At 37.0% G+C, this 27,995-nt stretch overlaps 1 protein-coding gene and 1 pseudogene across 6 annotated transcripts in view; one reads left to right on the top strand and one right to left on the bottom strand.

Annotated features, from left to right (window-relative positions):
• Window positions 1-27,648, bottom strand: part of Kif2a (kinesin family member 2A) — a 68,679-nt gene extending 41,031 nt beyond the window's left edge. For 2 of the 6 annotated variants that reach the window (XM_046456314.2, XM_046456316.2), the window contains exon 1: window positions 27,354-27,640. In XM_046456314.2, the coding sequence (XP_046312270.1) occupies window positions 27,354-27,417 (64 nt within the window). In that variant the 5' untranslated portion in view covers window positions 27,418-27,640. Of the gene's footprint in view, window positions 1-27,353 lie in introns of all 6 variants that reach the window. The other 4 variants (XM_058583139.1, XM_058583140.1, XM_046456317.2 and 1 more) reach the window with 4 other exon arrangements.
• Window positions 6,717-7,763, top strand: LOC124100662 (heme oxygenase 1-like; annotated as a pseudogene).
• Window positions 27,649-27,995: the final 347 nt, after the last annotated feature.

The raw sequence follows: 27,995 nt of genomic DNA, 5'->3' as shown, positions 1-27,995 counted from the left end.
GTGCTGCGACGTTCATAAAACAAATTCTCCTCAAGTTCAAGAATCAAATAGACCACAACACAATAATTATGGGTGACTTCAACACACCTCTCTCACCATTTGACAGATCCTCCAAACAAAAGTTGAATAAAGAAACTATAGAACTCAATATCACAATCAACAACCTAGACTTAACTGACATATACAGAATATATCAACCATCATCAAGTGGATATACTTTTTTCTCAGTAGCACATGGATCCTTCTCAAAAATAGACCATATATTATGCCATAGGGCAACCCTCAGTAAATATACAGGGGTGGAGATAATCCCATGCATTTTATCTGATCATAATAGAATGAAACTGGAAATCAATGATAAAAGAAGAAGGAAAAATCCTACATCACATGGAAAATGAACAATATGTTACTGAATGATCAATGGGTTACAGAAGACATAAAGGAGGAAATCAAAAAATTCTTAGAGATAAATGAAAATACAGACACAACATATCGGAATATATGGGACACAATGAAAGCAGTTTTAAGAGGGAAATTCATCGCCTGGAGGTCATTCCTCAAAAAAAGGAAAAACCAACAAATAAATGAGCTCACACTTCATCTCAAAGCCCTAGAAAAGGAAGAGCAAAACAACAGCAAATGTAGCAGAAGGCAAGAAATAATTAAAATCAGAGCGGAAATCAACGAAATTGAAACAAAAGAAACTATTGAAAAAATTAACAAAACTAAAAGTTGGTTCTTTGAAAAAATAAATAAGATCGACAGACCCTTAGCCATGCTAACGAAGAGAAGAAGAGAGAGAACTCAAATTACTAACATACGGGATGAAAAAGGCAATATCACAACAGACGCTACAGAAATACTGAAGACAATTAGAAATTATTTTGACAACCTATATTCCAATAAAATAGAAGATAGTGAAGACATCGATAAATTCCTTAAGTCATATGATTTGCCCAGACTGAGTCAGGAGGATACTCACAACTTAAACAGACCAATATCAATAGATGAAATAGAAGAAGCAATCAAAAGACTTCCAACCAAGAAAAGCCCAGGACCGGATGGGGATACAGCGGAGTTTTATAAAACCTTTAAAGAAGAATTAATACCAATACTTTTCAAGCTATTTCAGGAAATAGAAAAAGAGGGAGCTCTGCCAAATTCATTCTATGAGGCCAACATCACCCTGATTCCGAAACCAGACAAAGACACTTCAAAGAAAGAAAACTACAGACCAATATCTCTGATGAACCTAGATGCAAAAATCCTCAATAAAATTCTGGCGAATCGGATACAAAGGCACATCAAAAAAATTGTGCACCATGATCAAGTAGGATTCATCCCTGGGATGCAAGGATGGTTCAATATACGGAAATCAATAAATGTTATTCACCACATCAATAGACTTAAAGATAAGAACCATATGATCATCTCAATAGACGCAGAAAAAGCATTCGACAAAGTACAGCATCCCTTTATGTTCAAAACATTAGAAAAACTAGGAATAACAGGAACTTACCTCGACATAGTAAAAGCTATCTATGCTAAGCCTCAGGCTAGCATCATTCTCAATGGAGAAAAATTGAAGGCATTCCCCCTAAAATCTGGAACAAGACAGGGATGCCCTCTATCACCACTTCTATTCAATATAGTTCTCGAAACACTGGCCAGAGCAATTAGACAGACGAAAGAAATTAAAGGCATAAAAATAGGAAAGGAAGAACTTAAACTATCACTATTTGCAGATGACATGATTCTATACCTAGAAGACCCAAAAGGGTCTACAAAAAAACTACTAGAACTAATAAATGAATTCAGCAAAGTGGCAGGATATAAAATCAACATGCATAAATCAAAGGCATTTCTGTATATCAGCAACAAAACTTCTGAAACGGAAATGAGGAAAAACACTCCATTCACAATATCCTCAAAAAAAAATAAAATACTTGGGAATCAACCTAACAAAAGAGGTGAAGGATTTATACAATGAAAACTACAAAACCCTAAAAAGAGAAGTAGAAGAAGATCTTAGAAGATGGAAAAATATACCCTGTTCATGGATAGGCAGAACTAACATCATCAAAATGGCGATATTACCAAAAGTTCTCTATAGGTTTAATGCAATGCCAATCAAAATCCCAATGGCATTTCTTGTAGAAATAGATAAAGCAATCACGAAATTCATATGGAAAAATAAAAGACCCAGAATAGCAAAAGCAATTCTAAGCAGGAAGTGTGATATAGCGATACCGGATTTAAAACTATATTACAGAGCAATAGTAACAAAAACAGCATGGTACTGGTACCAAAACAGGCGGGTGGACCAATGGTATCAGAATAGAGGACACAGAGACTAATCCACAAAGCTACAACTATCTTATATTTGATAAAGGAGCTAAAAGCATGCAATGGAGGAAGGATAGTATCTTCAACAAATGGTGTTGGGAAAACTGGAAATCCATATGCAACAAAATGAAACTGAATCCCCTCCTCTCGCCATGCACAAAAGTTAACTCAAAGTGGATCAAGGAGCTAGATATCAAATCAGAGACTCTGCGTCTGATAGAAGAAAAAGTTGGCTCCGATCTACATATTGTGGGGTCGGGCTCCAAATTCCTTAATAGGACACCCATAGCACAAAAGTTAATAACAAGAATCAACAAATGGGACTTATTTAAACTGAAAAGTTTTTTTCTCAGCAAGAGAAACAATAAGGTAAATAGGGAGCCTACATCATGGGAACAAATTTTTACTCCTCACACTTCAGATAGAGCCCTAATATCCAGAGTATACAAAGAACTCAAAAAATTAAACAATAAGAAAACAAATAACCCAATCAACAAATGGGCCAAAGACCTGAACAGACACTTCTCAGAGGAGGACATACAATCAATCAACAAGTACATGAAAAAATGCTCACCATCACTAGCAGTCAGAGAAATGCAAATCAAAACCATCCTAAGATACCATCTCACTCCAGTAAGATTGGCAGCCATTATGAAGTCAAACAACAACAAGTGCTGGAGAGGATGTGGGGAAAAGGGTACTCTTGTACATTGCTGGTGGGACTGCAAACTGGTGCGGCCAATTTGAAAAGCAGTATGGAGATTCCTGGGAAAGCTGGGAATGGAACCACCTGACCCAGCCATTGCCCTTCTCGGACTATTCCCTGAAGACCTTAAAAGAGCGTACTACAGGGATACTGCTACATCGATGTTCATAGCAGCACAATTCACAATGGCTAGACTGTGGAACCAACCCAGATGCCCTTCAATAGATGAATGGATAAAAAAAAATGTGGCATTTATACACAATGGAGTATTATACAGCACTAAAAAATGACAAAATCATGGAATTTGCAGGGAAATGGATGGCACTAGAGCAGATTATGCTTAGTGAAGCTAGCCAATCCCTTAAAAACAAATACCAAATGTCTTCTTTGATATAATGAGAGCAACTAAGAACAAAGCAGGGAGGAAGAGCAGGAAGAAAAGATTAACATTAAACAGATACATGAGGTGGGAGGGAAAGGGAGAGAAAAGGGAAATTGCATGGTAATGGAGGGAGATCCTCATTGTTATACAAAATTACACATAAGAGGTTGTGAGGGGAATGGGAAAATAAACAAGGAGAGAAATGAATTACAGTAGATGGGGTAGAGAGAGAAGATGGGAGGGGAGGGGAGATAGTAGAGAATAGGAAAGGTAGCAGAATACAACAGTTACTAATAGGGCATTATGTAAAAACGTAGATGTGTAACCGACGTGATTCTGCAATCTGTATTTGGGGTAAAATTGGGAGTTCAAAACCCACTTGAATCAAATGTATGAAATATGATATCTCAAGAGCTTTGTAATGTTTCGAACAACCAATAAAAAATAAAATAAAATAAATAAAAATAAAAGCTTTGAATTTTTTTTCTTAATATCTTTGTTTTTATGTGGTGTAGAGGAACAAACCCAGTGCCTCACGCATGCTAGGCAAGTGCTCTGCCACTGAGCCACAACCCTGGTCCAAGTCTTGCTTTTTGAGAAAACTAGAAATATCTGTACTACTCATGTAACAAGGGGCTTTAATTTTTACTAAATGTCTCCAAAAAAGAAAATGTTTAAAAACAACTCAACTGGGATGGGTTGTAGCCTAGCACATGTGAGGCACTGGGTTCTATCCTCAGCACCACATGAAAATAAATAAATAAAATGAAGATATTGTGTCCACCTACAACTAAAAATATTAAAAAAATAAATAAACATTATAAACGTTTCTCTTGGGCTGCGGTTGTGGCTCAGTGGTAGAGCGCTCACCTAGCATGTGCAAGGGCCTGGATTCGATCCTCAGCACCACATAAAAATAAATAAAGGTATTATATCCAATTATAACTAAAAAAAATTAAAATAAATAAACATTTGTCAATATGACCAAAGGTTTTAAATTGTTTTATAGATGGTTTCAACTGAGATACAAGTTCTTTTTAATTGTAATTAAAAAATGTATAATTTTTTTCAAAAGTCAAATGCTAGCATCTACCAGCAAAACATTAAATAGTAAAAAAAAAAAATTAAGATATTTTAAAGGAAAATATCATGATGTAGTGACAACATATAAGCATACAAAAAGTATGGAGTCAGGATGACTGGGACAATGATAGTACTAGAGTAAGATGAGATATCCAAAGTCTCAACTGTTAATAGCAGTCATGTTCCAGTGTTAGTAAGACTACTACAGATATAGAACTACAAGCTCAGAAATAAATCAGGATTGGAAACATCTTTCCCTAGGACCTAGGACAATTTTCCTGTGTGGTCTTCCCAATACTATCCCTTTCTCTGGACCATTTGAGAAAATTCCTATATTCTACCTTTACTTTCTAATTTACTTTATTATGAATTATATCATATACACTTCCACATTAAAAAATACACGACAGCAAACATCTGTGCTTTCAACACCAGTCAGATTAAGACAACACCAATCAGATTAAGAAACAATAGTTCTATGTTGTTGCTCCCTGCATCTCCCTGGTCTTTTTAGATGGGATCTTGCTATGTTGCCCAGACTAGCCTGGAACCCTTGGACTCAAAGCAATCCTCCTGCCTCCATCTCCTGAGTTAACTGTAACTATAGATGCATGCCACAGTGCCCAGCGAAAAACCTCACATTTCCTTCTCCTTAACTGAATCTCCCTCTCTTCTTTTTCTCCTGATATTTGAGATAATCATATTCTGGCTTTTTTTTAATTTAAATTTTCCCACTTATCTAAAACAGTTAAACTATATCTAAATAGTATATAAATTGATTAACAATCCTTTAAGACTTGTTTCTTTTGTTCAACACTATTTTTCTGAGATTTATATTGTATATGTAGTATTTATGGTAAACTCTTCTGCACTGCTACAGCCTATTTCATTGCACAAATATGCCAAGGCTTATTTCTCAGAGGTGCTTCTGACTCATTACTCTCAGCATCCCAGCTATGGCTCAAGTGTCCCTAGGTACAACTTGGGCCACCACTCTAGAGGACACAGGCCACAAGCCTTGATGGTATCTATATGATGCTAATTCTATAGATATGCAGAATGCAAGCACTATGATGGAAGCATTCACCTAGATTTCAAAGGATGTATCAAAAGGCCTGAGAATGCAGCTAGAGACATCCCACAGGGAAGGAGCTACTAAAGAGAGCCTCCTAGAGCTGTGGGAATGGGAAAGATGCCAGGACATCAGATCAGTAGAGCAACCAACAGCATGCAACACCTGGGAAAGCTGCAGGCACCAGTATACAATTCCAATTTGAGAGAAGCCATGTGAGTTGAACCCAGCAAAACCAGGAAGATAAGGATTTCTGAGGCCCTGAGGCCCAACCCCTGCTCCAGTGTGTCCAGGAAACAGCATATGGAGTAAAAGATTATTGTGAAGCTTCAATCTTTAAGGTCTACCCTGCTGGTTTTAGACTTGCTTGGGGCAGGTTACTCCTTTCTTCTTGCCTATATCTCCCTGTTGTAATGAGAATTTTTACCCTATGACTGTTCCATCTTTCTGTTTGGAAACAGATAACTTGTTTTGATTTTACATGTACAGGGCTGAAAGAAGTGACTCTGGGACCACTGAAACTGAATGGTGACAGTTTGTATGTGAGAAGGGCCATTATTTTGAGGGGCCAGGGTTGAATGCTATGAGGAAATATGGTTTGTTCCCAAAGAAACTCATGTTGAGGCTTAATTCCTCAAAGCAGAGCATGCAGAAGTGGGGCCTAATGGGAGGTGCTCAGGTCATGGAGGTGGGACCCTCATAAATAGGTTTTTGGAGAGTAATCTTTTGGAGAGTTAGTTCTCACACTCAGGAGTTACCACTACAGCAGGTAGCTATGAAGCAATACTTCAGTTTTCCTCAGCTTTCCTGCATCTACTTGCCCTTGATTTTCCATCATGCATTCTGAAGTAGCATGAGACCCTCACCAGAAGTTGTCCAATCTGGGCCTTTTAGAATCCAGAAATAGAAATATAAGCTAAATAAACTTTTTTTTCTGTATAAGCTACCCAAACTTAGGTATTCTGGTATAGCAACAGACAACAGACTAAGATAATGCTTTAATCATACTCACTGAAAACTATTTTTTGACATGGTGTGCTTATCCAAAATGTATTTCCACAATCTCTTATACCTATTTAGCCCCTTGTTTTGCCTAGTGCTGAATGAATCCCAAAATATTTTTTTTAAATGTTGCAGGAAACACTGAAATGGGGAAACAGGCAATTATATAATGGAAGATTTTATTGCATATACATCTAATTTGATCTTATTTTTTGCTAGCTGAGCAAACATAACAGCATTTTACTTATATGTAGGTGACAGACAGTATCAGCAATATTTCTGAAATTGGCTAGACAGTTTGGGTTGATGTCTAATACACTCCAATTTTTTTCCCCCACTTAAAATGAAGGCAGACTACGGCTGCCTGGTCCTCTGCCTATGCCAGAGCCACCCGCGCCAGCTGCCAGCCCCTGCCACTGAGCGCCAACAGAGCAACAGCTTGCCCCAGGATCTGTGCAAGGCCTTGAAGGAGGCCAACAAGGAGGTGCACACCCAGGCAGAGAATGCCGAGTTCATGAGGAACTTCCAGAAGGGCCAGGTGACTAGAAAGAGCTTCAAGCTGGTGATGGTGTCCCTGTACCACGTCTACGTGGCCCTGGAGGAGCAGATCCAGCGCAACAAGGACAACCCTGTCTTCGCCACCCTCTACTTCCCCGAGGAACTGCACCACAGGGCCACAATGGAGCAGGACATGGCCTGCTGGTACGGGCCACGATGGCAGCAGGCCGTCCACTACACGGCAGCTACGTGGGTCAGGTCGGCTCCAGCAGGTGGAGCGCTGGAAGCCGGAGCTGCTGGTGGCCCACGCCTACACCCACTATCTGGGCAACCTGTCCAGGGGCCAGGTCCTCAAAAAGACCACACATAAGGCCCTGGACCTGCCCAGCTCCGGAGAGGGCCTGGCCTTCTTCACCTTCCCCAAGGTCGCCAGCACCACCAAGTTCAAGCAGCTCTACCGCTCACTCATGAACACTCTGGAGATGACCCCTGAGGTCAGGCAGAGGGTTATCAAAGAGGCCAAGACTGCATTCCTGCTCAACATTAAGCTGTTTGAGGAGTTGCAGGAGCTGCCAACCCAGGACCCCGAGGACCAGCGCCCCTCACAGACAGCAGGCCTTTGCCACTGTGCCAGCAGCCGGGTGCAAGGTGAGGGCGTCCTGGGCTCCCACTGAAAGGGAGGAAGTGCCGGAGTCCTGACCTAGCAGGGTCCAGGAAGTCCTGAAGGATGAGTGGCATGGGCGAAAAGAATGAGACAGGAGTTGTTCCATTGGAGCAATCGCCAGAGAGAGCTCTAATGCAGCTTTCTCTGGGTCATCTTTTATTGTAACTTTTCTCATCATTATGGATTCAGAACACGTCATTGATTATACAATTTCAAAACTTTGCCAAGACGTAACACTTCCTTAACCACCATTAGGCATATAGAAAAATGTAACATCAATTTACATTTTTCCAGGATGTGACCTTTAGTTATCAATTATTAAGGGTACAGAATTATTAATAAAATGCATCACTAATTTACATTTTTCAGATTTTCCCAAGATGCATTATTTTTCCCAAAATATGCTATTTTCTTATTAACTAATGCCAAACTATGTAACCAGACTTTAAGTCTCCTATCATCAACCTTTAAGTTTAAAGTACACCTGCACTTTATTTCTAATCTAAAATTCCCATCCAAAAAAGTCCCCTTAATTCTTATACTTAAAATATCCTAAAGTTTATTAAAGTCTATAAACCATTCTTGAAGCATACATCAGAAACTCATACAACTAAAAACTTAAGAATTCTAAACCCAAGACTCTAAAATAATAATTCTAACATTATTCGTTAAAAAAAAAAAATGAAGGCAAACAGGTACCCTGTCAGCATCTTTACATACAACCTCTAATTTTTAAAAACAGTTTATTGACCTCAATGGGACATGCCTGTGTATTGTTTAAAAACTGGAACTCACAGGTTTCTGCTTAGAAACAGTAAGACTTTTCAAATGTATTAAACCACTATAATTCTCAGAAGGAAAAAAATCACCAGTTCTAAATTCAACCACTTAACCTAAAGGGAAAAAAAAAAAAAAAGTCAAAGCTTCATCCCACAGCTAAATGTCCATATAATTTATAAAAACATCATCTGCTAAATCATATAAACATATAATAAAATACTTTAAAATCACAGACTTTACTTCAAAGTTATTTTAGTTTTCACTCATTTTTTGAAAATATCTTTATTATTTAAGGTTCAGCTTCTTGTCATGGTGAAATTAAAGAAAAAATTTCAGAACTCAGCTTTTTAAATATGTTAGCAACTATTAAGACAAATAGTTTTTTAAAATAAAAAAACTGCTATGTTCTGAAAGAAAATACTCAAATTCAAGCCACCTCTGTCCCAGTAAACAAAAATAACAAATACATAGATTCCACATTTCAAGACTTTCTAATCTTTAAAATTACTTAAAATTGATATCATTGCTGTTTAATTTCCCATAAGAGTTAATATATATATTGAGCTGTCATAAACAAATATTACACATTAACAATTGCCTTTTGGTCTCTGAAAACAAGATCCTATTATATGTTTCCTAGTTCACAGTTGAATTCACAGCAGCTGTGAGGCTAAGAAATGCCAGCAACCAATTAGGCTGGCATAAACCTTGTCTAGCATATAAAGTATAATTTGGTTGCAAATGTAGGAGACAAGAGCCAAAATAAACCAGCCAAGAATACTAATAAAATTTCAGTGCAAGTATTTAAAAACCAGAATACTTAATATCTAACAAATGTATGTGTTTTATTAAAAGATTACCACATTAGAAAACTACAACAAATATGAAAAAAAAATTATTTTCAGACTCAAGATGCTTTTAAAAGACTGAAGCTGTTTCTGACATACCTAGAATTACAAACTCAATTTTTTGTTCTATTTCTAATTACCCTAATCAGAAAGTTGAGGTATACTTGAGTATACATGTGACAAGTCTTTCCCAAAAGTAAACATTTTTATATTCCTCTTGAGATACTTCTATAAAATTTTCTTTGTTCACTTTTAAAATATTTAGATTTCAAAATCTATATGTAATACATAACAAAACTAAATGAGTTCTAAAAGTAAAACTTTAATTACAAAGTTGTTTATCATGAGTCACAAACCCTGTAACATTGTTAAACTCCAATGGTTTTGCTTAAAGTATGAAAGCTTTTAAAATGTGAAAAAAAAATCAATGATTTAACATTTTAAAATACAACTTGAAAAATTTACACATACTTGGGAAAAAAGTCACTGATGATTCATGTACATATAGTCAAGTAATGAAAATGAACATAAAAATCTAGCTTATGTGCCTATACATTTAAATAAGGTCCTCTTGTATATCTAGTCTTGATTAAAATCTTTAATAACACCCCTCAATTTCAATCACAATTCCAATGCATAATTTGAAAAGATTTTGATATAGACTTTAAAAAATACACTAAAGCCTACTCATCTCTTTATATACCTCTCAAGAAGGAAAAACAACCATAAATATCTATTCTCAGAACAAACAGGTAAATTTTCTTATTTTATAAAAATTCACAGTAAAATTTTATAATTCATACATCAGACCACATGCCTGAGGGTAAATAAAATACACATGCCTACTCAAAGTATTTGGAAAACAGATATCTGAAAGAAGTACTTTCTTCCAAGTCAGTCCCTACCAGAACACAATCCTGATAAATTATCATAGAACACACTGACCTCGAAACTTTTGCAACTTTATATCATTTAACTGATTAAAAACTATCTTAGTAGGCTTCTCATTTTTCTTAAACAATTACTGCATAAAATATTGATTTCAATTAATTGTATATTTGTTATAAGAACCAAGAGCCAGTACAGATTGCAAAATCATAAATTTAAATGCTTGCCAGGTGCAGTGGTGCACGCCTATAATCCCAGTGGCTCAGGAGGCTGAGGCAGGGGGATCGAGACTTCAAAGCCAGCCTCAGCAACAATGAGGCACTAAGCAATTCATTGAGACGCTGTCTCTAAATAAAATACAAAATAGGGCTGGGATGTGGCTTAGTGGTCAAGTGCCCCGAGTTCAATCTCGGGTACCTCACCTGCACCACCACCCCAATTTAAGTGCTTCTTTCCAAGTAGAGTCATAGCAAAATGTTATGTTAATGAGACTTTTTTGATATGAAGAGTTCTGTTTCAAGATAGTCTTTTAAAGCACATATAATTCATTTCTTCAAGTTATTAAAATGATTCTAAAGGGATGCTATCTAAGAAACATGAGAATAACCCACCTCATTTTTTACAATATAATAATCTAATATCATAACTGTAAAATGGGGTAATAGAGGTTGTCAAATAGTATTTTAAAAAAGACTAAATATAATACAAGTGCTACAAAGAGCAGTATTTTAAAAATGAAAAGAGCAAATATCAATCTTTTCCTAGATGCTACTTATCAGCAGAAGAGGAAAAGGAAGGAATGTGGTGATTTGTCAGAGATCTTAAACAGCAGAAATAAGTAGCAGATCTAGCAGAACCAAACTCTCAAACTGATATTCAGGTTTTGCTATCTAATCTAAGCAGTGATGAAAAGAATCCTTAATGAGAACTATGTAAGCATTACACCTCTTCAGCAGTTTTGGTGGAACAAGGAGCCATTGGAGAACATAAATAACACTTCAGCTGACACTGGTAACAGTGCTGTTGCTGTTTAGTAAATCCCTAGGGAATGGGACTTTGTCAAACATAGAGACCTTTCTGTTTTGGTTTCTCACACTTACGATGTTATTGTTTATAACTAAATTAAAAAGCTCTAGCATTTCCTATCTTAGGCTTTGAACACAAAAGATGAAAATTTAAAACTAGGAGGAAGAAAGAGGGAATGGTACAACTTAGATTTTCATGAAGAAAATACAACTTAAAAATGAAACAAACTTTACTCATACCACACACACACACACTGAATTTTCATATTTGTACATTAGTCCAGTGTTCTGAAAAGGGATATAAAAATTTAATACTTTTCAGTTCCTCTGGAGTGAGAGGAAAATTTCAGATCTGTTTGGGTTTCTGACAACTGATCCATGCTGTACTCCTAACAATTTGAACAGAATTATTATTTAGAAGAGCCCACACTACAACTTTTTTAAAAAGTTCCATTCTGAATTAGCATTAGGCAATAAGAAAACATCATAAAGGTGCTATGATACCATTAAAAAGTATAAAATCACTATGGTTTCACAATACTATTCTGCACATTTGGGGTTTAGGTAGAAGAAGATCAAAAAACTGTCCAAAATCACTTGTAAGGAGTAATAAAAATGAATTCTAAAACAATGATGCAATGATTATGACTCTAGTTGAAATAATGAAAAAGTAAAAACACACAGCACTAAAAACCTACTTCATGAAATTTATTAACTAAATAAAGTTTATTAACTAAATCTCAATACATATATACTTTAATTAAAAGGATATTCTTCATACTAAATTCCCATGGGTGACAAAATAGCTGAGTTTTACAGTTGTGGTGTTAAAACAAGACTCTATTTATGGTCCAATGTTTTGAAGAACTGTCTTTCACAGATGTTCTGCTGGATATACTAAGCAATGTTATCTAATTGCTCCCTGGCTTAAATTCTTATTTATTCAAGAGGGAATTCTACACGGAGCAGCTGTGCTATTCTATGAACTTTCCATAGCTACAAGTCCATACTGTAGTCTATTATATTTAAATGCACTAGAACAATAGATAGAGATCTTACGGGAGATTTTACAGTCAGTGTAAATTCATTACTTCTTCCAGTGCTTTGTCATCACAATTCCTGCTACACTCCAGTAATGAAAGCTATGATGCTACAACTTTGAGCAAAGATAATTTCTAATTTCAATGCCTGGCCAATTTGTATTAGAATAACTGGTGACCACTCCTTTAAGCTTTTTTAGTAAAAGAGTAAAATGGGACTATCAAATTCAGTATTGTTAGAGCAAAAGGTACAAAGGAGAGTAGAATCATAGAAGTTCAGTGTATAGAGAAAGGCTAAAATCAAAATACAAGTTTGGATATGCACATATCAAGTTTGAGGTATCTAAGTTTGTCACCTGTCAACATACAGATCGCACATTCTCAACAGGGGTGATAATGCCCCAAATGGGATGTTCTTCAGAGGCAGAGGTCTTAGATATTACAATGGTATATGGCCCACCAAAGGGCCACAGTATTAAAATTTCACTGGGAGGGGATAATTAGGAGGGGGAAATGTCATAAAAAGCTCTTTGGGTGGAGCAATTATGAAAAAAGGTTTGCAGGAACACTGATGTAGATGGTATTTGAGAGAATGAAGGTTGATATGATCACCAAGAAGAGGGCAGGCAGAAGTCCTGGTTTTAATTTATAGAGGCCAGGCAGTTATTGAGATACAAGCAAAAGAGATCCAGCAGTTGTCAGAGAAAAAGAAAAACCAGGAGGGTAGTCCTAGAAACCAAGTGAAGAAAGGCTATGAAGGAAGAGAATGTGATTAACTGTCAAATCCTGCTAACAAATCAAGTAAAATAACAGCAATAACAAAAATAAAGGTGGGGTCAAGAGGTATTTTTTTTAAAAAGGGGGAAGTAACATTCCAATATGTTGACAGAGATGATTCAGTAGAGGGGGAAAAAACTGATTATGCAACACAGAAGACCAATTATAATGGTGACTTCAAGCAGGTAAATGAGGATAGGTTTCAGCACACAAGAAATGGGCCTAAAAGGGAAACAGAGCATATCCATAGTAAAATAAGTAATGCAGAGATACAGGCACAGATGATGGTAGTTGGGGAGATATGATAGGCTTATAGTTCTTTTCTGGTTTCTCTATTTCACAGTGGTGAAAAAACAGCAAGGATGGTCATCTACTAAGTCCGAGTGAGTCAAAATATTATTTTAAGGAATAAGGAAAGTTGAAATGTCTATGGGGTTTCTATCTAGAAGTCAGGTATATGGTGCCTCTATTAACCAATAAATGGAATGCAGGAAATATGGAAATACGGATAATGGCAATGGATTCCATTTTTAATGACTACAGTACTGGCAGGAAATCCACAAGATAACATCCAAAAGGCAGATCGAAAACTCAAAAGAAAGATTAGGTCTGCAAAAGCCTTTTTAAAAACAGTTTTTACTTTAAATAAACTATCATAAAAAATTAAAAATATGATAATCCCCCCTCATTTAGCCTCACTAATTTTCAACACATGACTAAACCTACTGCAACTCTTACCCACTCCCACTAAGTTATTTTGAAGCAAATTCCAGATATTATGTCCATTCATCCATATTTACTTCAATATGTAGAGAGATACAATGTTTAGGATTTTTAAAACTTCTTTTAAAAACCTGTTTCTAATGCATTTATTTTTCTTCTTTTCCACGTTTTATTATAAATGGTGTTTTTTTTTTAATTAACTTGTAATATGTCACTGATTTGTTCTAAACTAACATTCATGATCACACAAAACTAAAATACTCATTTACCATAGAGTTTAAACTCCATTTCCAAAACATATTCTTACAATTGGTTTGGTGGTATACTTACTGTCGTCTCTAAACTCTGATACACACTGTACCCAAAACAGGTTAAGAAGCAACCTTTCCCCACCTTCAACTCTTGTTAATAAAAACAGATGACTTCAAGACCAGAATTTAAGTGTTCAAGGCTCTATTCATCCTGCACCATGAAACTTCTGTGTATTTGCTGACAAATGCAAAATTAACTGGTTTTCTAAGTTAAAAGAATGAACATTAAGATCAAGAAAAAGATGTAAATATCTTAGATATTATATAGTCCATAAAGAGGGACTATAGAAAGACATAAAAGTAGGTCTCAACTTGGCTTATATGTTGGTTTCTAGATGTAACAAAAGCACAAACAAAAGAAAAAAACTGATAAAAAAATGGACGTTGTCAAAATTAAAAACTTCCATGGTTCAAAGAATACTATCAAAGAAGGAGAAAGACAATCACAGAAAGGGAGAAAACGTCTGCAAAGGTTCTATCAGATACGGAAGTAGTACCCAGAATACATAAAGAATTTTACAAATCAACAGGAACAAAGGAATTAAACAGACATTGGGGGGGGGGGTCCATATATACAAATGGTTAATGAACACATGCAAAGATGCTCAACATCATAAATCATTAGGGAAATGCAAATCAAAACCACAAGGAAATGCCACTTTATACTCAGTAGGATGGCTACAATTAAAAGAGACAAACCGGGGATGTAGTGCAGTGGTATAATATGTGCTTAGCATATATGAGACCCTAAGTTCAGTCTCCAGTACCAAAAAAAATAAACAAACAAAAAGCACTAACAAGTTTTGGTAAGGATGTGAAGAATATTATTCGTGAGAATATACATTGGGATAGCTACTTCTTTGGAAAACAGTATAGTAGGTCCTTAAACAGTTGCACATAGACAATTATATATCCCAACAGTTCCACATATATATATATACACAAACACACACACACACACACACAAGGGAACAGAAGATATAGCCACATAAACATTGTATATGAATGCAATTTGTAACAGCCAAAATAATCATGAAATAATCCAAATGTACATATATTGATGAATGAATAAATGAGATGGAATATTATTCAGTCATAAAAAAATAAAACACTGAAACATACTGTAACACAGACAAATTTTGGGCATGAATTATGCTAAGTAAAAGAAGCTAACTAATAAGGCTAGTTGGTTTTGTTTCTTTGTTTACTTGGGGATTCTATTGGTCTTTTCCAGTGCTAGGTATTGAGTCCAGGATCTTTTAGTGTAGTAAGCAAGCACTCACTGAGCTACATTCTCAGCCGTTTTGTTTATATGTGATGTCCAGATCAGGCAAATTCACAAAAAAGGAAAATCGATTAGTGGATGCCTGAGGCTGGAGTGGAGGAGAATACAGAGTTCTACATGGGGAGATGAAAACATCTGAAATCAGACAGTGGTAGTTAACATTTCATGAACACAATAATAAAAGATCACTAAATTGTACACTTTAAAACAGTATACTTTATAAGGATGCTCGAGTATATTAGGTCAAAATCATATTGCTTATTTTTAAAAAAACTTTAATTGGAAAAAAAAAACCTACTTTTTTCTGATAACCAGGCATAGTGTAAGATGTCTTGTTTTCTATATTAGCTATCAGAGATAAGCTATATTAGAAAACTAAAACTTTAATGTTTTCTAGTATATAGTCAGACTTCATGAATTTTTTTTTAAACTTAGGTGTTATCTCTCATGCACCAGTTAAATTTATAAAAACATACTATACATGATGTAAAAATGTGGATGTGTAACCGATGTGATTCTGCAATCTGTATTTGGGGTAAAAATGGGAGTTCATAACCCACTTGAATCTAATGTATGAAATATGATATGTCAAGAGTTCTGTAATGTTTTGAACAACCAATAAAAAAATAAATAAAAAATAAAATCTTCTGCACACACACACACAAAAAAACATACTATACAAACATAGTCTGAACTCCATAATCCAAGCTAGCAAATCTCAAAAACATGTATCACTATATGGACAAGAACAGAAAGACACAAGTAAATCTGAGAGACAGGAAGGTAAATTCATACTCTTTGGTTAATTAAATTTATTAGTACAGTTAGTCACTAATAAAATGCAGTTATGAGAAAGAATGAGACTATTGTTTAGGTTCTCAAAAGTTGTCCAAGATATCATTAAATGAAAATAAAATTAAGAACTGCATATACAAAACACCATCTATAGTGAAAAAAATGTATACTTACACTTATCTCTACAACTTGTAGATATATATACATGAACATAATTTGCTTGAAAATGAAAACAAAAACTCTGCACTAATAAATCAGAAGTTGAGACTATTGACTGCCTCTTAAAATAAGAAATGGTTGGGGGTGGGAAGGAATTGGACACACAATAAAGACTTTCCAGTAAGTGTATATGCCCTTTTGGAACTTCCTTGTTAACCACGAGACGATACTGCTACTGAAAACAGGTAACTAAGTTTAAAAAGAAAACTTAATATGTGCATTAAGAGTAATGACACACATCATGTCATACTCTTGGTGTCTAGAGAATGAAAAAATAAATCAATGTTCTTTAGAAGGTCAAAAACTTTATGAATAGAAATAGTGAAAGTGCAGCACCATTAGTTCATGTAAGCACTGTTTAGCAATTAGGTAATTTATGAAGTGTGTTGAGGCCCTGTGCTGGGCAATGTGGATATAGTGGAACCTGAGTCTGATCAGACACATTTACACAGATACTACACTCTCATATGTATTTTGAGAGAATACAGGGGACTCAAGATCATGTAGAGCAGGAAACTTATCACACTCTAGAGAATAAGGAAGGATAAAATGTTTAACAAAGGCAAAACGAAACCACATTTAGCTGGGATAGTTAGAAGAAGTGGAATATTCCAAAAAAGCTCAGTATGTCTGGAGTAGTGTGCCTCAAACAAGTGGCAAGAATGAGATTGGAAAGGAAAGTCAGATTGTTTGGAATTACTCAGAAACAGTAATTAACCAAAGATGGAGAGTTAAAAGAACTTCATGACAGGATATGAGGTAGAGAGAATACAATCAATCAAGGAAGACACTTGGATTTCTAAGTTACAACAGGATAAATGAAAGTGATTAGAAATTCTGAAGTAGATTTGAAGACATTTTGGACACAATGGATTTAAGGTATTCAAGAGACACTGAAATGGAGATATTCAGTAATTCATGTTTTTGTTCCATCTGCCATAGTAACCTTTTCCAGGGAAAACCCCTTTGTTCCTTCAAAGACCTCAAATGAAGGGACATGTAATAGTTATCCAGCAAATACTAGCTGGATTAATAAAAATGCCTGAAAGCAAACTTTACCTCAGAGAAGAAAATGAAACCATTATATACTTAATGATCTGACTTCCAATGACTGGAACAGCCATAATATACAAAGAACTCTAAAAGGAATTAGAGTGTAGAGAACTTTGGAGGCAATCTACGTTTCAAGCTCACATTTGCTTTTTACTTTACGTACAGCTTTGGACAAGTCAATGTCCTTATTGTAACAGCGCAAGTAAATTTTGACCAATAACAGTATTTCATCAAGGAGCTATCTGTGATTAAATTCCAAGACTTACTTCACTAATTAGGACCTCTAATTTGTTCTCAGTTCATAAAAACATTACAGGTAAATCATTTTATCCATGTCTCTTTAGTGGTCCATGGTAAATTATAGGATTAATACTATTACCAAACAAACAGAAAAACTGGGTTCAATCCCCAGCACCATAAAAGGAAAAAAGTTCAAATTTTTTGTTTCTTTTTTCTGGAGTAGCAGGGGCACTTGACCATTGAGCTACATCTCCAACCTTATTTTGTATTTTATTTAGAGACAGGGTCTCAGTGAGTTGCTTAGTACCTCACTAAGTTGCTGAGGCTGGCTTTGAAGTCACAATCCTCCTGTCTCAGCTTCCTGAGCCACTGGGATTTCAGTCATGTGCCACTGAAGTTCAATGTTTGAATCCCAACTCTCTTCTCTTGATATGAAAGTTAGATTTCATGTGCATATCTTATAGCAGAAAATTCCTACTGTTCAACTAGAATAGGTAAGTTCTTATTTAAATTCAACCTTAGTTGATACTTCCAGACTGCACTACTTGGACATTTGTCAAAGCATATGAACTATAAATTCATTAAGTCCACAGGCTGAAATAAAGAAACTAGGCTAAGGTTACCAAGCATATCTGAATTCTTCTCACTGCATTGAAAAATTATACTTGGGTTGGGTAATCCCAGTAAACCAGCCTCAGCAAAAGCAAGGCAATAACCAACTCTGTGAGACCGTCTCTAAATAAAATACAAAATAGGGCTGGGGATGTGGCTCAGCTGTCGAGTGCCCCTGAGTTCAATCCCTGGTATCAAAAAAAAAAAATTCTTGTTGGCACACCCTAAATCTCCTATATGATCCAAAGACTACACATGACAAAAATGAAGAGCAAAAACTTAATTGCATGGTTGATCCTCACTCTTAAAATATTATAAATTCTTGTAGACCCTCCTTCCATTAAGTTCACAGCAAAAATGAGTGGCATATACAAATATTTTCCATATATCTCCTTCCTGAACAAATACACACAACCTCCCCTACTATCATCATAACCCACAGTCCTCAGTTTAAATTGGGGTTCATTCTTGGTGTTGTACCATTTATGGATTTTGGCAAATATATAATGACACATGTCCATCATTACAGTATTATATCAATTAATTCAATTGCCTCAAACCCTGTTTACTCAGCCTACTTGTCCCTTGCCTATCCCTTTTTTTAGTCCTCAACTGTAAATAGCAGTTAAGAGATTATTATAAACAATGAAATAGGGAGGGTATATGTGAGGGGAGAAAAAAACAGATAAAAAATAAGAGCAAGAAAAAAGCTGAGAGGGGAGGAGATTACTGGGGATTAACACAAGGCCTACACATCCAACCCCCAGCTTCAAGAATCAAAACACTTCATCCCTTAAAGAGCTGAAGCCAAATTCTTTAAGTACTAATTTTCCTTTTGATTCCATTCCAGAATCTCAGTCTTAAGGCAAAACAGTTATAACTTAAGTAAATTCTTGCGGCATGTAAACATTTGTTGGAAATGACCTGTACTTTAAATTCACTTACATTCAAGATATTAGAGGCAAAAAAGAGCCTAAGTTGGATGATTTTAATATTACGTTGTATGTAGGCTCTACCGTCCTCTACACTGTATTCATGAATAGGATTAGCTTGACTAAACAGAACCAAATAGATTTTACAATCTACACTCAGACTTTACAAATGTGAAATCCATTCCTTTCCAACTCATCTGTCCTTTACTCAGCACAAGTGATGTATCACCACATTACATCAATTCTTTTTGCAGGGTGTTCTGCATCTCATCTGTTCTTTAATCATTTGTTCACTCTCCCAGACTGATGCAATCTTCTCCACACTAGCTCTCATTTTCAGTGCTACTCTCCCTCTAATCTACCACTAATCACTGGCTAACTCCTATTACCACTTTTAGAAGATTAAGTCCTACAGTAGTTTCCAAGTGTCCTAGAAATTAATTCCAAGATTCTTACCTTACCTTTGTTTACAAGTTTTTAATAAAGTACCCCAGATTACCCTGCCCCTTCTTATCTTCCTCATCTTTCACCCTCCCACCTGACAGACTTTTACCTGACAGCCCTGTTTCTAGCTCAAGAACCTCTCCCATGTTGTGTGCAAAAAGCTTGGAATGTCTCCTTCCCCCCAAGACAATCTATCTACTGGTCATCTTCCTCCCACTATTTAAATAAAGTCTTGTCAGGTCACTTCCTTTAGGAGATGCTACTTTTCCTAAAATAACGGATCACAATACTAACTGCAGACAGGAATCAATGTGTGAGGCTAAGTTTCTCTTCTGTAAATAGGAAAGATACTCTTACCTTCTTTAAAAAAAATCAAAATAATAATACATTTAGCAAAGCAACTGGCTTTTAAGGGGCACAAATGTTAAATCTTTTCAGCTATCAAGACTAACAACTGGATTGACTTTTTAACAAATCAAGTAGCAGTGTGGAAAATAAAAGCTATCTGAGTGAGGCTAAGTAGATAATTGTTGGCCAAGAATTATGATCAAAAGGGAAAGCACAGTCAGCAAATTTTACCATACATATGTCCCCTCTTGAACCTGTCTTTCCTTTAAAAATTTCTACATATGTGAAATTTGATTAAAAGTCATAACAAAACGAATAAAAACAGATTCTTATGCATTTGGCCATACTGTGCAAGGTGATAATTCCCAAATAATACATAAATACCAGTAGCTTTTAGGGTGGCTATACCTGCTTTCAGGTTCCACATCCTTGGTCTCTGTGTTTATAAGCATTTCCAACCCAGAAACCTGCTCCAGGAAATGGTCTGCCAGAAACTTAAAAAGAGTAAACTTTGTTCCTTTTGCTATCAATATAGAGGTTAAAGTTATAACTCAAATGGATAACAGAAGTCAGGAGCAGCGGCGAGTGCCTGTAAGCTGGGAAGCTGAGACAGGAGGATCACAAGTTCAAAGCCGGCCTCAGCAATTTAGCAAGGCTCTAAGCAACTCAATGAGACCCTGTCTCTAAATAAATATATACAAAAAAGTTCTGGGGATGTGGCTCAGTGGTCAAATGCCCCTGAGTTCAATCCCCAGTATAAAAAAATAAAAAGGGTACTAGAGAATAGAAAATAGGCTGATAGTGACAAATAATGCTAATTTCATCTAACAGAGGCTATCCGAACTATATATTAAGAATTCTAAGGCCAAATATGAGTTCTCAGGAAAGCACAGCATGACAATGGACGTTGGTCATGGTTAGAGAATGTAGGAAGGACAATATGCATGACATATGACATTTTCCATTCAGAAGACCTATAACTTCAAATCTAACTAAAGAACCTAAACCTAAAATGGGAAGTGGTAATGATGTACACACAGAATGACATACTTCTATCAGTTCTTATCAAGTCATATTTGAATCATTTATTTCTTTGTGAGGGCAGGAACTATTTTTGCCTTATTCTTTTTTGGTATCTCCACCATCTATGAGAATATCTGATATATAGGAATTAAGCTGTTAATAAAAGTATTTAATAAAACCTGCAATTAAAAAAATATGAGATCACATTACTTTGATACGCCATAATCATTTAAGTTCTATACTCCAAAATATCCCACACCTAGTAAATAACCTTCTGAATTGGGAGCTTTATTATACTGCATAATGAGAAAAACAGGTAGCACCAAAATGAGAAAGGCCTAGTCAAGGTCACAGTTGGAAAAAGGCCTTTTAAAAGAGATGCTTACTTCCTAATTTTTCTCTTGGAAGATGGCAACAAAATGGTAACTGTTAATCAACAATGAAATGATTCCCCATTTCCTTTTTGTGTTGTTTTCATTAGATGAGATCCTAATACCCATGAACATCAATTTATTTAGCTCTCTATACTAACTACATAGCACAGCAACTATATGTAATCAAGCATGTAAAATGTTTAATATGGTGAAATTCTAACAACTATTTTCTTTCTTTTTTAAAAATATTTTTTGTAGTTGTAGATGGACAGAATGCCTTTATTTTATTTGTTTATTTTTATTTACTTATTTTTTAAAATATTTATTTTTTAGTTGTAGTTGGACACAATATCTTTATTTTACTTATTTATTTTTATGTGGTGCTGAGGATCGAACCCAGAGCGTCGCATGGGTAGGCAAGCGCTCTACCGCTGAGCCACAATCCCAGCCCCTTATTTTTTATTTTTATGTGGTGCTGAGGATAAAACCCAGTGCCTCACACATGCTAGGCAAGCACTCTACCACTGAGCTACAGCCCCAGCCCCTCTAACGACTATTTTCACTTATGAATTATAAAGATTGACTACTCATTTGAAATGCTTGGGATCAAAAATGTTTCAGATTTTGGAACATTTGTAAATAACTGATGAGATATATTGGGGATTGGAGTCAAGTACAAACAAGAAATTCATTTGTTTCATATACACTTAATATACAGAGCCTGAATTCAATTTTACACAATATTTTTTGTGTCTGAATTTTAATTATTATCTGTCATACCAGACTAGGTATGGAATTTTCACTTGTTGCACTGAATTAGAATGATTAAACAGACTTCAAAACATTTTAGATTAAAAAATTTCAGATTAAAGGTGCTAGACCTATAATACGATTAATATTTCTTTAGTTTTTAAAAGATGGTATACAATGGAAGGACAACCAAACCTGCATTTGCTCCCCAAGTAAAACAGAAGAATAAAAAGTTTTATCCAGGGTTTTCAGCTAAGAATTATGATCTATTTTTAAGTTTAATGATGATGATCTCAAAATAAATAAACTACCTTAAAGATTATTTTAAGTTACAAATGGAGATTACAAAATCAAAAGCAGGTGCCTAAAACCAAGAATTAAACTTTGCAAAAGATTAATGTAATGTTAATGTCATGTATACTGTGACTAGAAAGAGTCTGGATACCCCACTGTTCTGAATCTTTCACACTCACACCCTTTCTCTATATAAGCATACACAGGCTTCACTGGCTCTTTCCTCTTTTCCCTAGCTTTTATCCTTTCTTTTTCTTTTTAATTATCACATAAAGAACAAATTGATACATGCCCTTTCCCTAGAAATCTGTCATAAGAATCAAGTGGCTAGACAATGAATATAGATTCTGGTTTTCTGAGGCACTTCTAACAAGCAAAAAGTCAGGGCCTATTGAAAAGGGTTTTAAAGCCTTAGACTGCCGAATGTGAAACTGATTTCATCAATTTGGTAAATTTAAACTATTATAAATTGGTAGTTGTCTGAGCCTGTCTGGTAATAGTGGAAAGAATTCTACTACAGGAGGTTATAAGTCTCAAAAAGAAAATTAACATTTTAGTATTTATCACTTCATAATATCATCAGCAAATATTCACCAGTCCTTAAAAGAGGTAGAATTGAATAGATTTAGGTTTTGACTACATCCCTTATGAACCATTTGATCTTATCAAATAATATAACCTCATATTCTGCACCTGTAAAACAATGAATCCACTACCCTCCTACTGGCTTACTTCCTAGGATTTCTGTGTTGATACAATCAGATCACATATCTGGACGCACCTGGAAAACTATGGCCAACAAATACATACCTGGAATCACTTATCACCCTGATTATCAGGCAAAAGGGAATTATTACTCCACAAATTTCCCTATCCTATTCTACCCCCATATGAGCCACAAAATTATAACTAAAAGACAACTGTACTGCTATGTGGTTAATTTTTATTACCTAAATTCAGAGTCTATTCTTCAGAAGCCTATAAAATGACATGTCAAGATGAGCTGGCAGAATAATGTGAAAAAGCATGTTGAGAATTAGTACACTTAATGTTTTCTCTCAAGATTCTTGCTCTAAACTATAAAATCCCCAATGGGTCCTTTGAAATCTTCAATTTCCTGTGGATTCCAGATGTTTTAATTAAGGAACTTTTCCAACATTTCATTGAGACAAAAATATTTTTCTCCCAAATTTTGGGTTTTTGTGACATTCTAGTAACTACACTATATCAAGGACCATTACAGTGGTCCCTGGTGCCTTTCCATGAGTGAGAAGCAATTTTCCACTTTGATAAGACTATATATGATTAGTAACAGAATTCTTCCTTTACTGTCACAGTTCTTGATAGCTTGCATTCTATACTATGCAAGATAGGTTCCCAATTGCCACTGACAAGTTGTATGAATCTAGACAAATCCCTTATGGTGACTTGAGACTCAGTTTCCATATTTACAAAAACTAGAACAAGATAATCTCCAAGGATTGTTCTGGCTAAAGAATCCTAAGATTCCCTTAAGATCACATATATCAATACTGTGACTAAGAGACCCCAAAGAATAATGTCTAATTCAACTTTTCTCATCCCTCTTCCAGTCCTTAAAAGGTAGTCACAGCTACTGTAGAACTGATGTTTTAACAGTGCAGCTTTAAAAAAAAAAATAAATAAAATTCCCAATGACTAACTAGGTATACAACTGTAAGACTGTACTTTTTAGAGTTACTGGGATCTTAAAGAAGGACCTGAATGAGACAGATAATAGCAAGACACATGCAAGAAAAATACTTGAGTGTCCATTTCCAAAAGCCAGTCCAATTTCATACTAGGTTATCACCTGTGTCTGGAAACAATATCAGGAGTCAAGCCAAACTCCTGCCACTTCTAACCTTACAGTACCAGAAAAAGACTACTGGTCTTAGCAGATCACTCCATTTCAATTAACTCTGGGGATCCTGAACTGAGAGGTCATCAACGAGGGAGCAGGGCACAGTATGAGGTGACAGTACAGAATGATAAACATAAGGGTTTCACTTCCTGGGAAGATTTCATCTGAATAATTAAAAAATGTTTTAAAATCCAGTAATGAACAATTCACTCAACTCTGCTCTGTTAGGCACATTTCAGGGAAGGGAGGGATGACACACAGATGAATTGACTTTAAGAGTCTATTAGTTAAGTATTTTAATGCTGCAACATCCTGGCTCTGGTTGAAATGGGTGTGGGTAGCCTGACATCCCTCCATAGCATTCTCTACACCACACCTTCTCCTTACTGCAGTTTAAAAACATCATATTGGGCTGAGGTTGTGGCTCAGTGGTAGAGCACTCACTTAGCAAGTGCAAAGCCCTGGGTTCAATCCTCTGCACCACAATGAATAAATAAAATAAAGATATTGTGTTCAACTACAACTAAAAAATAAATTAATTAAAAAAATTAAAAACATCATACATATTGAATTATGTACTCAAAATAGTAATATTTAAAGGAAATAAGCTATATCATGAATGATAAAGGGTGACTGAGAAACTCAGTTGACCAGTCATCTGGTTTTAATATTCAGTAAAGACTTACTGAGATTAGTATTTTCACAGGGCCTCAAAAATAGGAATAAGCCCCTTTCAATTTACTCTTTTGTCTTTGGAATGTATTAATATATGAATATCACTGATGGGAAAAGCCTGGTCCTGAAACAGTGACAAGGATCACCATTAGTATACATGAAGAAAAACATCAAGTCACCAGTTAATGGCAGTCTAAAGCAGCTCTTCACTCCTCTGATTTCCACTGTCTCAGACATTACTCTAATATTCATCCAGCTGCAAAGTTTACTTTTGTTATAATAACCACTAGCATTTTATCCAATACAGATCTGTTACAAAAGTAGTAGGAAGCAAAACAGTTTCTCTAAAATGAAAAAGGGAAAGCTTGAAGGAGTGTCCCAGACAGCCAATTACCACTGTGAAACTCTATCATTTAATGCAAATAATTATTCCCCTCTTTAAAAGTTCTCTACCAATATTTTGCCATCCATCAATTCCATCATGCACCTAAGGCACTTAATTATGTACACCAATAGGTTAGGATAATATATATATTGTAATGACTTTCATTATTTTTTACAAGAAACTACTTTTGAAATGTGTAGATTACCAGCACTAAAGTAAGAATATGTGTCTGGGAATTTCTGGTATGGGTTAAAGGTAAAGGCTGAAAGAATATTAGAAGCCTATATCCTCCAAACAACCAAAATTGCTTCAAATCCAATACATTTTAAAAAGATGTTAGCTCAGAGAAAAAGAGATATCTCTTGAATGTCGTACACTATTTTCATAGCACCTATGATCAGTGAGGCTTAAAACATTGTAAAGAACTTAACATTTTATTGTACCCCAAGTTTTAAAAATAATATGTAAATCCCACTTCCAGTGGTATTCAGCGAACCCAAATCAAATGAAATTATATAACAGGACTCTTTCAAGAAAGTAATGTTGAGAGAAAAATATAAAAGAAATCCCACTCCAAGTAAAGACATCTCTTTCCCAGTAGTGTTACTGGTAACTTCTGAAGCTCTAAGTGGTATAATTTCTTCATATGCAGGATAATGATGCATATGAAGTTCTTAACCACAAATTACCTCAAATACAATGAAGAGAAAAAATCACTAACTATATAGTATCTCCCAACATATCTCAATATAACTTCACATAACTTGGTCAAACTTGGTAGAAACCAAAAGACTGTGTGGAAGTGATAGGTTACTGACTATGCTAAAGAATAATGAATGAGTAAAAAATAAAAAGAATGATTATAATAAACATGGAGTCAAGAACACCTCATAATGCTGGATATTATACATCTCTAGTTCTCTCAATATTTGTATTGAAAGAAAATAATTCTCCCTATTTCCCTCTGTATTTTCTCCTCCATAATATAAATGATTTCCAAGTGTGGCTGATGTATCACATTCCACACCCCAAGCTAGTGACATAAAACACCTTCCCCAAGAGGAACCTACAGAAACATATGTAAGCCTAAGGCTCTTTAAAAAAAAAAAAAAAAAAAAAAAAAAACTAAGCGTGTGTCTTCACCTCGTTTCACACTTTTCTCAGTTACCTCTCCCGAGGGTGTGAAAATATCAACATCCGGTCGCCCATCCCCACCTTCTCCGTAGTGCCACGAGTTGACTATGTCCATCCCCTCTCCCTCCCTTTCTGTACCATCACCTTGGAGAAGCTTATCGAATATTTCTTCCTACTGCTCCCCACCCCTATGCATGGCTGAGCGCGGCATTCTCTACATCCTTCTTCTAAGGAGGGGACAAGCAAACAGAAGCATGCTTGGGAACGAAAGCCGAGGAGGCCCACAACCAGACAGCAGCTTCTGGCTACGGTCTTGCTCCCCCACCTCAGCCTCTGACGGGTAGTCGGTTCCCTAAATATTGAAATCACGGGTCTTCACGCTCCCCACCCCCACCCCGGCAGCTAAGAGGCCGGTAAAACCGAACAGCCGGGATGAGCTCGAGGCAGGGTCATCCCTAACGAAGCCCGCTCTGGGCCGGGCTGCTGTCCCCGGGGAGGATGGAGACCCGGAGGCGCAGGAGACCCTGCTCGGGATCCACCAAGGCGGCCTTCCCCAGCGGTCCGGCCCCCTGCACTGCAGCGGCGCCCGGGCGGACCCCGCACCGGCCTCACCCGCACACTCGCCACACACAAAAGCGCCGCGGCCACCGCCTTCCCGCCCCCACAGCCCTGCGGAGCAATCAATGAGGCGGCCGGCGCCTGCGTCCCCTTCGCGCACGGCCGGACGTGGGGCCGGGTCGGCGGGGCCAGCGGCGCGGCTCACCATCGCTCCGCTTGATCTCCACGTAAATCCCGATTTGGATCTTGCCGAAGTTGGCCGTTGCCATCACCTCATCTGGAGCAGCGGCAGCGGGCCGAGGGAGGGGGACTGGAGGGCGGAAAAGGCGGGGAGGGGGCGGGGTAGGTGCGGGAGGGGGAGCGGTTGCCCGCGGCCGCGCCGGGCCGGGCGACAGCGTGAACGAGAGCAGCGCCGCGAGGAGCAGCGGCGGGGAAGCAGGCGGAGGCCCCGGGCCTGCAGGCCGGCGGCAGGAGGCGCACGCAGGGGCGTCGGGGTGAAGCGAGGGCCGGGGCCGTGAGGCGGCGCGGCGAAGAGTGGGAGGGCCCGCGCCGCCCGCCCGGCAGTCGACGCTGGGGAGGTGGGGCGCCGCGCGCCTGCGCAAACGCACGGCCAGCGTCTCTTCCTCCCCAGCTCCCTTCGCACTCTGCCTGGAGGCGGCCCCGCCCAGCTCCGCAGCTGGGAGGCTGCAGCCGCAGCTTGGCAGGCCCCGGGAACGTAGCGCGCGCTGCCCAGCCCACTAGGAGCTGGCGTCGCGTTTGATTTCACCGCGTGGCCTAGAACACGCGGGAAGCGGCGCGCTGTGCTTTCTGGCGCTGTCGCCGGAATGGATTGGGGGCCTAGTGGTTT

Source organism: Marmota monax, unplaced genomic scaffold, assembly GCF_021218885.2.
Source record: "Marmota monax isolate L192 unplaced genomic scaffold, Marmota_monax_Labrador192_F-V1.1 WCK01_AAM20220418_F8-fsc00037, whole genome shotgun sequence".
Taxonomy (NCBI): Eukaryota; Metazoa; Chordata; class Mammalia; order Rodentia; family Sciuridae; genus Marmota; species Marmota monax.
The sequence above is the reverse complement of the archived record's forward strand: the minus strand, read 5'-3'. Positions and strand labels throughout refer to the sequence as shown.